This window comes from Narcine bancroftii, chromosome 5 (assembly GCF_036971445.1).
Source record: "Narcine bancroftii isolate sNarBan1 chromosome 5, sNarBan1.hap1, whole genome shotgun sequence".
Classification (NCBI taxonomy): Eukaryota; Metazoa; Chordata; class Chondrichthyes; order Torpediniformes; family Narcinidae; genus Narcine; species Narcine bancroftii.
Window position 1 is genome coordinate 121,799,283 of NC_091473.1, and position 18,429 is coordinate 121,817,711.

Here is an 18,429-nt window from a genome sequence, read left to right on the forward strand (position 1 = left end):
CTGCAGTGGTTATGAGGGTGTCCTGCGAGTGCGCCAGTCACCCTCATATTTTCAATAAAATTTTAGCCGATGGCCCCCCTTGTAAATCCTGCTTATCGGGGTCCATTCCCTGATGACCAGGGTACCCTCTCCTACTGTGGAGGTGCCACTCCAGCCAGGTGGGATACCGAACCCGTATGGCTGCGACTGCGTATTCCCAGAGGGATGACTCGATCCCCTCTGGTGGCACCCGCAGGGCATTGTTGACCATCTGAGAGTCAGAGAGGTTATCCAGGGAACTGGCCTCCTGATGGGAGACAGCAGTGTTGGAAGCCCAGTCTGAGTAGCCACACGGCGAGGTGCTCACCTGGTTGCTGATGGTCTTGGTCTGCCAGCTGAGAAATCCTGAGTTTCACTCGTCTTCAAGTGGCCCCTGGTGTGCCTCATGGCTACCTCCTCCTCTTCACTTCCCTCTTCTCTGCGGAGGTCCTGGGACCACGTGGTGACAGGTCGGGCTTGCAAGGACTCAGTGGTGGGCTGTGGGGGGAATTGTATTAGGAAGGGTTGTGGCTGTCACGTGACAGCCCTGCCCCCTACCTAGTCGGAGGACACACCAGCTGCCAATCAAGGTTTGGTTCCACCCCACCCCATTAGTGCACACCTGGACTGTACTCTCCAGCCTGCCTGTACTTGGCCTTCTGCCATTGGCTGTTGTAGTTAGACTAACCCTCCTGGCATGGAACCATTGGCACTCTAAATGATCTGAACTGGACCCTCCAGCACTATAAAGGTGCCATGTGCTCTTTGTTCTCTCTCCTTGCCAGCTTGGGATCACCCTGCTTCACTCCAGGCCTAGAAATGTGGAAGGTGCTGGAGAAACTGTTGGTAAGATGTGCACTGTTAAAAGGATTGGGAGCATTTAATTAGTGTCCCTTGTAGTACAGACCTGGGCCTGCACTGAGTCAAAGGGGTGGGGGTGGGGAATCGTAGTGATTTTTTTCTTGATCATTGTATGTACCAGCTGTGTGTGTGTGTGTGTGTGTGTGTGTTATTTTCCCCACATTTGTTATTAATTGTTCGCTATTACTTTCCCACAGCTGCTGTAAGCTGTGCATGTGTGCGCTGTATCAGTTACCATTTCTCACACTTGCCTTTTGAAAATAAAATACTTCCCCATCAAAACTTTGTTCAGAGTCCTTGCCTTTGGAACCTACCAAACCTGCTTCCTCCTTCACAGCAGCTAATCTGAGAAAGGATATTCTTGCTATTGTGGGAGTGCAGTAAAGTTTCACCAGACTGATTCCTGGGATGGCAAAGGTAACGTATGAAGAAAGAATGGATACACTCGAGTTTTATTCATTGCAATTTAGCAGAATTGGGGAGCTCTCATTGAAACATATCAAATTCTGACAGAACTAGGTAAGTTAGATATAGGAAGAATGTTCCCAATGTTGGGGAAATCCAAAACAAGGTGTCACAGTCTTCTGATACGTGGTAAACCAAGATAAAGAGAAATTTCTTCACTTAAGAGAGTATGGACTTGTGGAACTTACTGCCACAGAGAATTTTTGAGGCCAGTTCATTAGATATATTCAAAAAGGAGATGGATGTGGCCCTTATGGCTAAAGGGATCAAGAGGTATGGAGAGAAAGCAGAAATAGGGTACTGAAGTTGCATGATCAGTCATGGTACTGCCTTGATTGGCTGTATGGGCTACTCCTGCCCATGCTTAAATGATATTAGATCATACAAGCTTAAGAAAACTACACTGGCTAAATGTATAAATATTTACTTGTGTAGCAATCACGCAAGTAAATATTTTGTGATTAACTAATGCAAAATACAAATTTCAGAATTAATCTCGGTTACAACATATGCTTAACCTATAAGATTTCAAATTATTTGACATTCTTCCCCTGAATTACCAAAGAAATACAAGGGAATATGAAGCAGGATTGAGCATGACATATAATAATACAGCTAAAAGATAAGAGAGACAACATGTGCGAGGAGGTTGAGGACGTCCTAAAGGAATGCTTTGTGTTAGTATTCACAAGAGAAAAAGACTTTGATCACAGTGAGGTGGAAATTGAACAGGCCTGTGTGCTGGACAATGTGGAAATTAAGGAAGTGAAAGTGTTGCATCTTCTTAAAAACATCAAGATTGATAAGTCGCCAGGGCAGGACTCGGTATACCGCAGTCTACTGTGGGAAGTGAGAGAAGAGATAGCTGGAGCAGTAGCTATGATCTTTGAATCCTCTTTGGACGCAGGAGGATTGGAGAATGACAAATGTGGTCTCATTGTTTATAAAAAAAGTAATAAGGAGAATGCTGGGAATTATAGACTGACCGGTGAGTCTTATGTCAGTGGTGTGTAAACTAATGGAAAGGTTTCTTTATGAGCATTTGGAGAAATACAGTCTATTCAAGGATAGTCAACATGATTTTATGAAGGGAAGGTTGTGCCCCACAAGTCTAATTGAGTTTTTTGAGGAGGGTACAAAAGAAATTGATGAGAGTAGGGCATTAGATGCGGTTTATATGGATTTTAGCAAGGTATTGGTCAATGTCCCCCACAAAAGACTCCTCCAGAAAGTCATGAGTCACAGGATCAGTGGAAAATTGGCTGTATGGATAATTAATTGGCTTGTAGGAAGAAAGCAGAGAGTAGCAATGGAAGGCAAGTATTCTGACTGGAGGTTGATAACTAGTGGTGTGCTGCAGGGAACCGTTCCGAGACCCCTGATTTTTGTATTTTTATAGATGACCTGGGGGATGAAGAGGTGGAAAAATGGGTCAGTAAGTTTGTGGATGACACAAAGGTTGGAGGAGTTGTGAATGGAGCTGATGGTTGTTTAAGGTTACAAGAGGATTTAGACAGGATGCAGAGTTGGGCAGAAAAATGGCAGATGGATTTCAATCCAGATAGGTGTGAGGATGCATTTTGGAAGGACTAACAAGAAGGCTGAGTACAGGGTTAATGGTCGGTTACTTTAGAGTGTGGATGATCAGAGGGACGTTGGGGTTCAAATCCATACATCCCTCAAAGTCACCACACAGGTTGATAGGATACAAGGCCTATGGGATGTTGGGATTCATTAATAGGGGGATTGAGTTCAGGAATAGAGAGGTCATGTTTCAACTATACAAATCTCTGGTAAGACTATACTTAGAATATTGTGTTCATTTCAGGACACCTCATTATAGGAGGGTGCAGAGGAGATTTACCAGGATGTTACCTTGATTAGGGAACAAGTCTTACGAGGCAAGGTTAGCAGAGCTGGGACTTTTCTCTCTTTGGAGTGTAGGAGGATGAGACACTTGATAGAGGTCCATAAGATTATGAGTGGCATAGATAGGGTGGACAGCCAGCACCTGTTTCCTAAGGCAGGATCAATAAACACCAGAGGACAAAGATAAGGGATGGAGGTTTAGGGGAGACATTCAGGAGAGTGTTTTTTTTTAAAAAAAACAGTTGTGGGTGCCTGGAATGTCTTGCTGGGGAAATGGTAGTAGAAGATAAAAGATTTGGGGCATTTAAGAGACTCAGACTCACGGATGAAAGAAAAAGAGGATTATGAGGTAGATTAGTACCTTTTTTTAAAAAAAAGGAAAAAATTGTCAGCACAAAATCAAGGACTGAAAGGCCTGTACTGTGCTGTTATTTTCTATTCTTAGTATCCAGGTACATGCAAATGAGCTCAAATATTATAGGTTATGTGACCTCGAATTTGCTTCGCTATTCAATTAGATCATATTTCTTACTCTTAGACTCTTAATGGCCAAATGATAATTGTCAACACAGCCATCATGATTGTAGCTGACAAAGCACGATATCATTTGACACTGTATATGGAAGTCTAACATAGTCAACACTCGAGTATTCAACTGATGTGCAAAGCACATACTAAAATTGATGAATACTAAATAACATAGATTTTGCAATACAATATTAACATCAAATCCAAACATCACATGCAGAGGCCTGAGGGAAAAAAGATCAACATGCTTCACAAGGCCAGCCAAAGCATTAGACTTTGTAATACATCCTGATTCTGCCTTTTCAGATTTTTCCTTGAAGGGCTCAGGCCTGAAAGGTCGGCAATATATCTTAGTCTCCTATAGATGATGAAAAGACCAGCTGAGTCCCTCAGCATTTTGGTGTTTTTACATCAACCACAGGGTTTGCACCCTATCGAGTTTTACACCTAAATTGAATTTCAGGGGACAATTAAGTATCAATGTCACATGTAAGCTAGAAAAAGACACGTCAGGCAAACTTCCCTTCCTAAAGACATTAGTAATCCAAATGGATTTATCCAACAATGTGGTTACCACTATCTATACGGGAATTTTCTTTCAAATGTATTTAACTAACTAATTGAAAATGTCTCAGTTCCACAATGGAATTTTCTAGATCATTGGTCATGGCCTGTGAAGTAACTTGACCTCTTTGCCACCCCATCTCTACTTTCAATATGAAATTCAGATAAAGCATAGTTGGAATATTGTAGAGAAAAAAAAAGTCATCTTCCCAAAGGTAAATAGACAGAGTTAAACAAATTTTTTTCATTCATTCCATTTCCTCCAAATGTCCAATGATATCAGTTTTAGTTAGTTACCTTTATCATTAGGTTATTAATCAAATGAGCAGAATTTATGTTTCCTTGAGACCAATTACTACTGGCTTCTTATGCAATGTTACAACTTATTTTCTCTTAATTTCCTCAGAACTTGATTTAAAGTCTCCACCATGAGCCTCTTGGATCAGTTTTTATGTCAGAAAACTTTAACATAAAATATACAAGGATACACATTTCCATGGATTCAGAAATAATCTTATTGCTCAAAATCACTGTCAACCCATATGAGGCAGCGAGGACTAATTCCAATTTATTAGCAATGTCCACCATTAATGTCCTCATCAAAGGATAGACTGGATTTACATTTAAGGAAAGACTGGATCGTTACATGGAGAGGAGAGGACTGGAGGAGTATGGACTGGGTGTTGGTCAGTGGGACTAGGAGGGTGGGGATTTGTTACGGCATGGACTAGTAGGGCCGAACTGGCCTGTTCTGTGCTGTAAGTGGTTATATGGTTAAAGGGTCAGCAGTGGAAAGAATGAAGAACTTCAAAATCCTCAGTGTCAACATCTCTGAGGATCTGACCTTAGGCCTCCACATCATGCAATCACGAAGAAAGCTTCCTAGCGGCAATACTTTGTTATCAGTTTGAGGCGATCTGGTATATTACCAGACTCACAAATTTATACAGGGGTACCATGGAGAGCAGTCTGGTTGCATCCCCGTCTGGGTCGGAGGTGCCAATGCACAGCTCAAGAAAAATCTAGAGAGTTGTGAACTTGCCTAGCGTCATCACAGGCAACAGGATATTGACAAGAGGTGGTGTCTTTAGAAAGCAGTCACTATCCTCAAGGATCTTTGCCACCCAGACCATGCCTTCTTCACAATGCTACTACCATTGGGAAGGAGTTATAGGAGCCTGAGGTTGAGCACAAGGACAGCTTCTTTCCCTCTGCCATCAGATTTCTGAATGGACAATATACAACACACCCCATCTCATTTTCCCTTATTTTTCCACTAATTTCATTGTTTTAAATGTAACTCTACAGCAATATTAACACTAATGCTGCCACAAAACAATAAATTTTGTGAAATGCTCACGACAATAAATTCTGATTCTGATTAAAGCCTTCTTACCTTTACAGCGTATTCTCTTCCACTGTGAAGATTAACACAGCTTTGGACCTTTGCATAGGTTCCTTCTCCTAATTGTTCATCAGTCAATCTGTATAAATCTTTTAATGCATTGAATGGTTTAGACAGCAATTATTTTAGAGCAGTTATAATATTTTCAGTTCATCATTAATGGAAGACATGTTGAAATAACAGAAATGAGGTCAGAACTTAGATGGATGTATTAACCAGAAGCATATCAGCACAAAGCATTGGGGACCATTGCATTGGGCCTAACACATTTTGAGTCATGTGTTCATGTGGGGTGCATGCAGCCAGCTGTTGAACTGGGTCTAGGACCAGCAGAATGATGGGGGGGGGGGGGGGGGAAGAGAGAGAGAGAGAGAGAGAGAGAGAGAGAGAACATAAGAAATAGCAGAAAGAGAAGGCCATTCAGCCCACTGAGATTGCACTACCATTCGATGGGCTCATGGCTGACAGGCTCATCACCATCTACCTACCTTTTCTCCCATATCCCTTAGTTCCCCTATCTTTTAAAAATCTATCCAACCCTATCTAAAATATATTTACTGAGATACTCTCCATTGTTTCAATGGGCCATGAATTCCATAGATCTGGAAAAAGCAGTTCCACCTCATCTCAATCCTAAATCTACTACCCTACATCTTGAGGTTCTCATCCCCCCCAACAATAGGAATAACTTACCTACCTTTATCTTATCTGTACCTTTCATAATTTTATACATTTAAGATCCCCTCATTCTTCTAACTCCAGACCAGAACTGCATGCAGTAATCCAGATGCAGCCTCACCAGTACCTTGTACAGTTACAGCATAACCTCCCTACTCCTTAATTCAATCCCTCTAGCAACATTCCATTTGCCTTCAGAAAAGCTTGTGCAACCTGAAAACCAACCTCTTGCGATTCAAGCACAAGCACTCCCAAGTCTTTCTGCACAGCAACATGCTGCAATAACCTCACATTTACCAACATTGTACTTCATCTGCCAAACCCTTCACTTTACCCACTCACTTAACCTATTTCTCTGCAGACTTGCCATATCCTCTGCACAATTTGATTTTCCACTGAATCAGCAATCTTCAATACATTACACTGTCCCCTCTTCTAGATCATTAATGTATATCATGAACAGTTGTAGGCCCAGCACCGACCACTGTGGCTTCACTGATTGTGAACGAGAAAAACACCCCTGTATCCCAACTCTGCTTTCTACTGGTTAACCAATCCTCTATCCATGCTGATAAATCACCCCGAATTTTGAGACACCCAACAATTTTGAATTGTTACACAAACTCAGGGCCTCAGAAGATAACTGATTGTGGGGTGGTGGGCAAACTGAAGGACAAGATGGTGGCCACATAAACTGAGCTTGTGGTAGATAACTATATTAACAGGGACCAGCATACAAGGGCTGGACCATCTGGGAATGGATTATGGAGGTCAACTTTTAAATCTCTGGTACATTGAAACCTTCCTGTGCTGAATGAGAGGTATAATAGCAATGTGAGCCAATTTCCCCAGTGGCAACAAAAAGAAGGATGTAAGGGAATAACATCAAAATATGCATACCCATTGTGGAAAATGTCCAGACCAGCTTTATTCACAACCAGAAATGACCACTCATATTTCCAGACTTGGACCAAATTTTTGAATGCCAAATCTATAGACATCTCTACTGATCAAATATCAGAAACTAACGCCACTAACCTTCAAACCTCCCAGTAAAGCTGTCCAATGGTTTGGCTCTTCTCTTTTTTTTGTTGCGTTTGCCAGTATCAACAATATTGATAGGCTGACTTGACATAATTTCTAAAGTAGAAGAAAAATATTTGTAAACGATAATAAATGTGGTACATGCTATTTCTTCTAAAGATAGGTAGTTTGTATTTTCTGGGTGAGAGGGGTTTAATGGAGGAATGAGTATGATGTGAGATCAAATATAGTGATATCAACAGGGTCAAGCAGCTTCAAAGGATAGATCAGTATCTGAGGACAAGACACAGATAGAAATTTGATAATTGGAAAATACATTGGGAACAGAGTTCATACCAGGAATGCACAAAGCCTCGAAGGTCTTAGCAGTAAGAAATGCAAACTGAGGGGTGCGTAGACAAACAGTAACCCAAATGGTAGAAAAATTCCATGCCAATATTTCATTGTGCTTTTGAATGGCTGCTTCATTAATGGAAAAACAATCTTTCAGAAAGGCATTTAGAGATCGAGTTCAGTAACAGGCCCTTTTGACTGATAAACCTGTGCTATCCAAATATACCAATTAACCTACAATCCTCATTCATTTTTGGAGGGTGGGAGGAAACTGAAGCTCCCGGAAGAAACCCATGCAGGTCACGGGGAAAACATACAAACTCCAGGTTCTAACTTGAGTTACTGGCACTGTAATAGCATTATGCTGTAATTGTATTCCAGTTGTCTCCTCAGATAAATTAAAAAAGCTTTAGCTCAGCAGGAAAGGAAGGAACTAATGATAGGGGAATTTGGGCAGTAACTTTTGTGATAGTGTATATATATATATATATATATATATGTTTTTGGGAGATAAATTGGGAAAGGTTTGTTAGTCGGTCACAAACAAACACTTTAAAACAGATCTGGAGATACTGGAGCTAAGCCCCATGGTAGACATATCGGCTCCAGAGCTTTTGAAGAGTACTCAAGAGACTTCACTAATGGATTATTGTTTACAAATGACAACAGATGAAAGAGCATGCCGGAGCCGCTTCTGTGTGGAAGAGAGAGAGAGAGAGAGCGAGAGAGAGAGAGAGAGAGAGAGAGAGAGAGAGAGAGAGAGAGAGAGAGAGAGAGAGATCACTTGTACAGTGGTACAGCCAGCAGACAGCAGCAGGGACTGGAACAGGACAAGCTCACAAGCTTTTGGAAAGTCCAGTTGTAAGACAGCCTGGTCAAAGCCCTTGTGGTTCATGCAAAAGGAGAGGACTGACTGTATAATGTTTCACTTGGAATAAGTGAAACAAAAAGGAACTCTGTGGTAACCTGAAAGAAAGAGGTTATCATCTGGAGAATCCTGAAGGGTCAAGTTTCATCAGCAAGACACTGAAGTGGCTGAATAAAAAGGAACCACAAATCTTTCTCGGAAAACTGACAAGAACCTTCCTGAGCGGTAACCATTTACTTTTCAAGCACCAAAGCCTGGTGAACTTGATAAATGTTAAATTCTGTGCACAGAATAAGAATTGCCTGTAACCAGTGAACTTGAAGGAATAAGTGAGATTGGACTGTGAACCAAAGAACTTTTCTGAACTCACACACACATTACGTACACATGTGCTTAGAATTAGAAGGGGGTTAAGTAAGTCAATAGAGATAAGTTTGATTCTATTTTCATGTTTAAAGATAATTAAAAGCAACTTTTGTTTAACCATTTGTCATGGTGAATATCTATTGCTGTTGGGTTTTGGGGTCCTCTGGGCTCGTAACACTTTCAATCACACACAGAGTGTTGCAAAAGTATTTACTTTTTTCTTACTGCAGTTGCTACATTTTCAAGGGCTGGGAAACGTGACTATCCAGTTATAGCTGAAAAGCAGCTTCAAGGAGGGATTTCTGTCATCGTGGGACGCTGGTAGAGCTGCTGCCTCATACCTCCAGTGACCTTGGTTTGATCCTGGTCTTCAGTGCAGTATCCTGGAATTCATGACTGTTTGAATGTCTTTCAGTTGCTCCAGTTTCTTCCCACATTCCAAAGATGTTTAGATTTTCAAGTTAATTGGCCACTGTAAAAATGTTCCCTTATGTAGAAGTAGAAGAATCTGGGGGAATTGATGGGGGAGAATAAATTTGTCCAGGTAAATAGGTGCAGATTCAGAGAGTATTTGAAATCCCTACCTCCTGCAGCCTATCCATTTGTCCCACTTCAGTAAAAGCATAATTTACAATGCAGGGTATTTTCTTAACATGCTGTCAAGATTTCACTATGCTCATTTGCTTTCAAACCAACAAGCATATGAATATTAAAATTCCTTTCATTTGTTCTATCCATGGATATTGCATAGTCCACTGTTTGTTTCCAAAATATTTGGGTTCCGTTTCAGATTTGCAGCATATGCAATTCTTTCTTTCAGTTCAAATGTAAAAATACTTTTCAAAGGGGAAAATAAGCATGTTTTTTTTTACTTGGTCTTCATCAAAAATTCTAGGTACTTACATCAAGACAGTCGGTAGATGAATTGAACAGCTGGTGTACTTCAAGTCACTTACAGGGATTGGGATAAATTGTGCGCTCTGCCACAAAGTAGCCATTCATTACATAAGCACGCCAAGTCAAGTCACCTTTATTTATTATTCATACCGTGCTCACAAGATAAAGATGAGATAGCATTTCTCCAGGACCACAGAGTATATTAACATAAATAAAAGTTAGAATAGAAGTTAAACACAATGAAGTATTAAAATATTAAGATGTATACAGTAAATGTCCACTGAACACTATACACATATGTTATGGAAATCAGGAGTCTGCTGGATTGGGGGGGGGGGGTGGAAACTGTTGCCCAATCTGGACGTTACAGTTTAGTGTTATAGCAACATAAAGAAATAACATTAACATTAGGTCATATAATCCCCAAAGCCTACTCACCATTCAATTCAATAACTGATCTAGTCTTTCAAGTTCTCCTTCCTGCCTAGTCTTTTTTGTGCTATTAATCTCAACCTTTATTAAATACATAGTAGCTTAATTCCTTGACCCTAAAAAAAAATCAGAAATCTATTACAACTTGAATTTGTTGAAACAAATTTCTCATCTTTAAACACCCAGTCCTTCAACCTGTGATCTTACAACATGAAAAAACAATCTATTGATTAACAGGAAAGTCTGCAAACATTGTTGGGCTGTAACTGCAGTGCAATACCCAAAAGTACTGGAGAAACTCAGGTCACACAGCATCTATTGGAAGTAAAGGGTAACCAATGCTTTGGCCCTGCATCCTTCATCAAGGTGTGAGTAAATGGGCATACCTTTTCGAAGGATTTGGACCCAAAACCTTAATGCCCTATATTCTTGTGTAACCTGCTGAGTTCCTCCAGCACTTCTGAGAATTGTTTCTATTGACGTTCTACCCTATCAATTCCTCTCAGAATTTAATACATCTTAATCTAATCGCATTGAATGAGAAAATTCTTGTGAAAAAAAGGCCAATTCTATTCACTTTCTTTTCATGTGGCAAGCCATTCATTCTAAGAAGCATTCTAATGAAAGAGGGCGAAAGCGGCAGCTCCTGTGGAAGGAGTTAGTATTTCAGATTGACATTCTTTTCATCAGAATGAGAGAAAGTTAGAAATCTAACATTCAGTATTTTAAATTCTAGTGAAGAAGAAAACATTCAAGAGAACAGAGGCTATATCTGTGATATTGCAGAGTATGAACAATACAAACAGTTTTGGTATTGGCTTAAAGAGGGTGACGAAGGCTGGATAATTGCAACAGGAGATGAATGAGGACAAGAGGGGAAAAAATGGATTGAGAAATATTAGATACTATAGATAACTCAAAATCCAAATGTAAAAGAAAATGCTGGAAACATCCAACAAATCAGAGAGAATCGCTGGAGAAAAAACATTGCAGATTGATAACCATATTAAACTTGTGATAGAACAATACAGCACAAGAATCAGCCCTTTGACTCATGATGTCAGTGCCAAACAAGCTAATCCCATCTGCCTGCACATGATCCATACCCCTCCATTCCCTGCCTCTTCACATGCCGTCTGAACATAGAACAATATTGTGCCGACTCATATATTCCTCCCTTAAAAAAAGTACTAAACCCTCCCTACCCCTTAACCCTCTATTTTCCTTTCATCCATGTGTCTAAGAGTCTCTAAAATGCCTCCAATGTTTTAGCCTCCACCACTATCCCTGGCAAGGAATTCCAGGCACCCACAACTCTGTGTAAAAAAAAACTTACCCCTGATGTCTCCCCTAAACTTCCCTCCCTTAACTTTGTCCCAGGTGACAACTTGCACGGTGGGAAGCAGCAAGCAATGGCAGGAATGCTGACCAATCTGAGACCGGCGCTGCTGTGACATCACTCCTGTCATCAGCGACGGGGAGAGAATATAAACTAAGTTTCCAGTGTAATAAACCAATCTTCGACTTCAACATCTTGGATGTGTTTCATTCTTCCCACACTTCGCAGTAATGCGCATGCTACAATGTCATCATGTAGAACTCTATGTGCAATACAAATTCCCAGGTGTGGCTACATTCATTACATCATGAGTTAAAGTAACCACGTAGGGAAAAAAAGGAATGAACATGGTAGTGCACTGTGACTTTTAACAAAAAAATGTCTGATATTTGATCTTGTATGAAAAGAAGTTTGTTTTCTTTACATTTATAACATACACCCATATTTTACATTTAAATTGGATTCTAATTCAGTCAAATTAACATTTTCAGTAAATGATGGAGCATTAAAGAAAAGGAGTTTATGATTAACATCGGTTTCCCATTTCATGAACTCCCATTCTGAAGCATTGTGTTCATGTCCATTTATTGAACACGTCCAATCCTTCCCAAACACAGCTTTATTTCTTTTTAAAAAAAATTCACAGTAGCATGGTCTGAGGACCTTGCATTACATCAGCAGTTAAACATTACATAGACATCATGGAATACAATCGTGTATGAATAGTGAGAATGTTGTCAAAGAAAGTTGTGATTAATTCTGAAAGCTAGGGTACAGTCACTATATTATACAGAGAAACCCCTGGTATCTGGCTCCTATGGAGATTGGTAGATGCTGGATAAGTGAATTTTCTAGATATTTAAAACTGTGTAAGACGCATGATTGGCAAACTAATGGCAAGGTGCCAATTTAAAACTTCCACATTTACCTATTTATTTTCCGCAATTTTTTTGCCGTTGCTTGAGGCTGTCTGTTCCTTGAATTCCAGATAACAGGGGTTTTCCTGTACTTGAAATTTGTTCTGCCAGCAAACCTATACATACAATTGCTGTTTTTCACCCTCTCTGATGTTCAACTCTTTTTTATATACTTTATTTAAAATTTAAAACCACAAAATAAACATTTACAAAATTTAATCCCAGTATGTTCATGTGTGTACATGAGTGATATATAAAAAGAAAGAAAATAAAGTAAAACAGAAGAAACCCCCTTTTACCCTCCCCACCCTCCTCCCTCCAAACACAAGAGAAAAAGTAAAAGAACAGGACAAGAGAACCACAACAGAAATATTTCACTTTTCGATATCTTATGGAGACCTACAAGAGAAAGGGAATGTTCGAGATTCATTTAAATATTAATACCCACATTTTGTAAATATGGGCACCATATTTTCCAAAATATATGGTACTTCTCCCTTAAATTATATGTAATTTTCTCAAGTGGAATACAACTCCGAACTTCCGTATGCTATCCATTCCAAAATCAATATCCAACTTCGAAGTTATAGCAATAAATTTTAAAGGTATTGCCAAAGCAATTTGATCAAATTTCACTTGTTACATACTCAATTTTAATTTAGGCTAATCTCCCAGTAAAAATAGCACTGGATCTGTGGGAATTTTACCCCCGTTATTCGTTCTAATAAATTACCTATTTCAAACCAAAAAGGTTTAACTGTGGAACACTGTCAAATGCAGAAATGTACCAAGTTTTTGTCCACATCTAAAACATAAATCCAAATAAGAATGGTTCATTTCATGTAATTTTTGTGGTGTCAAATATAACTGATGAATAAAATTATATTGATCTAACCTATACCTCACATTTATTGTACTTTTCATACTTTTTCTGCATATCTCAGTCCATTTATATTCATCTATCTGCTTATCAACTTTCCATCTATGTCTTGATTTATAAACACTGTAGCAGCATCCGGGGGCTGGGTTTTATATACGAATCATCCCCGTAATGGTGGCCAGCCATGCATCCTGGGTGTCCATGCTAAGATGGCGCTGGACCCCCTCCACCTGGAGGAAGAAGCCCGTAAACTGAGAAATGTGTCAGTGCATCATGACATCACTTCCGGTTGTGGGGCAGCCGGACTGCAAGTGACATAAAAGTTGGCTGGAAAGGGCATAAAACGGTTTTTCTGCTCATCTCAACCTGAGTCAGGCATTTTCTTTCATAGCTCTGCCACTAGTGGCGCTACAAACCCCTTCCTTCTAAGTTTTCTTTTGTAATAATTTATACATACTTCAAATAAATTTCCTTATATATTTCCAGTACATAACAATAACTCTACCTCTGTTTCTGCTGGTAATACCAAATCTTGACTAAAACTTTCACACAAAAATCTCTTAATTTGATAATAACAAAATCGAGTATTTAACCTTAAACTTATCCTTCATTCTACTAAAAAGAATGAATTTCCCAGCTTCAAAACAATCCTTAATTTTCTTAATACCATAATTTTGCCAAATCTTAAAAATTGATTTCCCATAGAGAATGGAATAAGTTTATTTTGAAATAAAGGTGTTCTTCTTGACATTAACCCTCCTCCTCCAATCTCTTTATCAACCTTATTCTAAATCTCAATTAAATGTTTCAGTGTGGGTGTTTCTCTGTTCGCTATTAACAATCTTCAGGGGTTTCTACGAGGCTCTAAAGGCTGTGTACGGCCCCTCACCCCAAGACCAAAGCCCGCTGCGCAGCTCAGACGGCAAAGTCCTCCTCAGCGACAAGATCTCCATCCTCAACCGATGGTCAGAACACTTCCAATCTCTTTTCAGTGCCAACCGCTCAGTCCAAGATTCCGCCCTGCTCCAGCTCCCTCAACAGCCCCTAAGGCTAGAGCTGGATGAGGTTCCCACCCTGGATGAGACATATAAGGCAATCGAACAACTGAAAAGTGGCAAAGCAGCAGGTATGGATGGAATCCCCCCAGAAGTCTGGAAGGCTGGCGGCAAAACTCTGCATGCCAAACTGCATGAGATTTTCAAGCTTTGTTGGGACCAAGGTAAACTGCCTCAGGATCTTCGTGATGCCACCATCATCACCCTGTACAAAAACAAAGGCGAGAAATCAGACTGCTCAAACTACAGGGGAATCACGTTGCTCTCCATTGCAGGCAAAATCTTCGCTAGGATTCTACTAAATAGAATAATACCTAGTGTCGCTGAGAATATTCTCCCAGAATCACAGTGCGGCTTTCGTTCAAACAGAGGAACCACTGACATGGTCTTTGCCCTCAGACAGCTCCAAGAAAAGTGCAGAGAACAAAACAAAGGACTCTACATCACCTTTGTTGACCTCACCAAAGCCTTCGACACCGTGAGCAGGAAAGGGCTTTGGCAAATACTAGAGCGCATCGGATGTCCCCCAAAGTTCCTCAACATGATTATCCAACTGCACGAAAACCAACAAGGTCGGGTCAGATACAGCAATGAGCTCTCTGAACCCTTCTCCATTAACAATGGCGTGAAGCAAGGCTGTGTTCTCGCACCAACCCTCTTTTCAATCTTCTTCAGCATGATGCTGAACCAAGCCATGAAAGACCCCAACAATGAAGACGCTGTTTACATCCAGTACCGCACGGATGGCAGTCTCTTCAATCTGAGGCGCCTGCAACCTCACACCAAGACACAAGAGAAACTTGTCCGTGAACTACTCTTTGTAGATGATGCCGCTTTAGTTGCCCATTCAGAGCCAGCTCTTCAGCGCTTGACGTCCTGCTTTGCGGAAACTGCCAAAATGTTTGGCCTGGAAGTCAGCCTGAAGAAAACTGAGGTCCTCCATCAGCCAGCTCCCCACCATGACTACCAGCCCCCCCACATCTCCATCGGCACACAAAACTCAAAACGGTCAACCAGTTTACCTATCTCGGCTGCACCATTTCATCAGATGCAAGGATCGACAATGAGATAGACAACAGACTCGCCAAGGCAAATAGCGCCTTTGGAAGACTACACAAAAGAGTCTGGAAAAACAACCAACTGAAAAACCTCACAAAGATAAGCGTATACAGAGCCATTGTCATACCCACACTCCTGTTCGGCTCCGAATCATGGGTCCTCTAACGGCACCACCTACGGCTCCTAGAACGCTTCCACCAGCGTTGTCTCCGCTCCATCCTCAACATCCATTGGAGCGCTTTCATCCCTAACGTCGAAGTACTCGAGATGGCAGAGGTCGACAGCATCGAGTCCATGCTGCTGAAGATCCAGCTGCGCTGGGTGGGTCACGTCTCCAGAATGGAGGACCATCGCCTTCCCAAGATCGTGTTATATGGCGAGCTCTCCACTGGCCACCGTGACAGAGGTGCACCAAAGAAAAGGTACAAGGACTGCCTAAAGAAATCTCTTGGTGCCTGCCACATTGACCACCGCCAGTGGGCTGATAGCGCCTCAAACCGTGCATCTTGGCGCCTCACAGTTTGGCGGGCAGCAACCTCCTTTGAAGAAGACCACAGAGCCCACCTCACTGACAAAAGGCAAAGGAGGAAAAACCCAACACCCAACCCCAACCAACCAATTTTCCCTTGCAACCACTGCAATCGTGTCTGCCTGTCCCGCATCGGACTTATCAGCCACAAACGAGCCTGCAGCTGACGTGGAATTTTTACCCCCTCCATAAATCTTCGTCCGCGAAGCCAAGCCAAAGAAAGAAAGAAAGAAAGATTAACAATCTACACAAAAGAGTCTAGAAACACAATCACCTGAAGAAACACACAAAGATCAGAGTGTACAGAGCCGTTGTCATATCCACGCTCCTGTTCAGCTCTGAATCATGGGTCCTCTACCGGCATCACCTACGGCTCCTAGAACGCTTCCATCAGCGCTGTCTCCGCTCCATCCTCAACATTCATTGGAATGACTTTATCACCAACATCGAAGTACTCGAGCTGGCAGAGTCCGCAAGCATCGAATCCACGCTGCTGAAGACCAAACTGCGCTGGGTGGGTCACGTCTCCAGAATGGAGGACCATCGCCTTCCCAAGATCGTGTTTTATTGCGAGCTCTCCACTGGCCACCGAGACAGAGGTGCAGCAAAGAAGAGGTACAAGGACTGCTTAAAGAAATCTCTTGGTGCCTGCCATATTGACCACCGCCAGTGGGCTGATCTCGCCTCCAACCGTGCATCTTGGCGCCTCACAGTTCAGCAGACTGCAACCTCCTTTGAAGAAGACCGCAGAGCCCACCTCACTGACAAAAGACAAAGGAGGAAAACCCCAACACCCAACCCACCAATTTTCCCTTGCAACCACTGCAACCGTGCCTGCCTGTCCCACATCGGATTTGTCAATCACCAACGAGCCTGCAGCAGAAGTGGACATACCCCTCCATAAATCTTCGCGCGCAAAACCAAGCCAAAGAAAAGAAAAAATAAATTAACAATCTTGTATTCCATTTATAAATAGATTCTTGTGGGTTTATTTCCCCTATCTTATTAGGTTCTATGTTCACCCATGCTGGAACTTTATTTAAAATACACATTACATGAATAAATCTCAACTGGGCTGCTTTATAATAATCTGATCTTCGACTCTTGAACTCATGTTCCAATATACTAGTAAAGACCACTTAAAACTGCTTTCATTATGAGAATCACATGATAAATTAATATGCTCTCCGAAATCTTCACTATCTAATGCAGATTTTTCAAGATGGTGGAAAGGTATCACCAATATTGTTTCTTCAAAATTAATTGCAAGGATAAGTGAATCAGCATCCTTTCCAGGCTAATATCTAAGCATTTGGACTATAATTACTTTTAATTTGCAAAAGGGTAGGCTGTGTTATTTACATGCTTAATGTGGGGCTCCCAAAATAGGCAGTTTATTCAAAGCTCTGTCCTAAGAAGTGATTGCCAGGTGGAAAGAAGAAAAAGATCTCAAATCTTCCTTGCAGAACTGAATAATCCCCACAAACTTCTGAGATCTTCTGACCCTTTACTACTCAATGGAAGAAGATGCATTTGAGATGGTATTGACAACATAGTTCACATCCATTTGGGAACGATCTAAACCTCTGCATGTGCAGAAGGAACACACCTTCCCACCAATTCTCCATTCACGCCATCAGCCACTCCTGCCCAACTATGCAAGAGAACAGAAGACGTAGGAGCAGAAATAGGCTATTCAGCCCACCGAGTTTGCCCACCATTCAATCATGAGCTGATCCATTTTCAGCCCCACTGCCCGGCCTTCTCCCATAACCTTTGATGCTCTTGACGAATCAAGAGCCTATCAATCTCTCCCTTAAATACACTGAAATGACTCGGTCTTCACAACCACCTGTGGCAACACATTCCGCAGACTCACTTCCCTCTGGCTGAAGAAATTCATCCAGATCTCTGTTCAAAGTGTTTGCCCTTCATTCAAGAGTGTGGTTGCTTGTGTAATCTCATTAGTAGTCTCAGAACCCACAAAACTGAATTGGAAGATTATAATTCTCAATCGCTGCGTCTACCCAAACACATCATCAAGGTAAATCTTCAATAGGTATTTGGAATTCTCTCAATATCAAAAACAAGTCAAGGATTAAGGCAAATCGTTCGGAATGCACACAAAAAATTCCCTACAAGAATTATGTTTCACTTGACATTACATATCTTTGCACCTTTGACAGAAACTTTTTTAGTTTCTCGATCGATAATAAATATGGATTTGCATGCATGGAGCAAGATGCAAATGCGTTACAATAAAATGTGATTCTTTGAAGGGAACCATCCAAACAATTGGAGTTTTATTTCAATATGAAATAA

The 18,429-nt window shown here is 41.2% G+C and overlaps 1 protein-coding gene across 6 annotated transcripts in view; it reads right to left on the reverse strand.

The window, feature by feature from the left end:
- The window catches only part of LOC138763933 (MAP kinase-interacting serine/threonine-protein kinase 1-like), a 70,296-nt gene that overhangs the window by 45,670 nt on the left and 6,197 nt on the right, over nt 1–18,429 (reverse strand). For 5 of the 6 annotated variants that reach the window (XM_069938941.1, XM_069938942.1, XM_069938946.1 and 2 more), the window contains exons 2-3: nt 7,427–7,528; nt 5,702–5,799 (exon numbers count right to left, since the gene is read on the reverse strand). In XM_069938941.1, coding sequence (XP_069795042.1) covers nt 5,702–5,799; nt 7,427–7,523 — 195 coding nt within the window. In that variant the 5' untranslated portion in view covers nt 7,524–7,528. Of the gene's footprint in view, nt 1–5,701; nt 5,800–7,426; nt 7,529–9,340; nt 9,471–18,429 lie in introns of those variants that run through there. The other variant, XM_069938945.1, reaches the window with a different exon arrangement.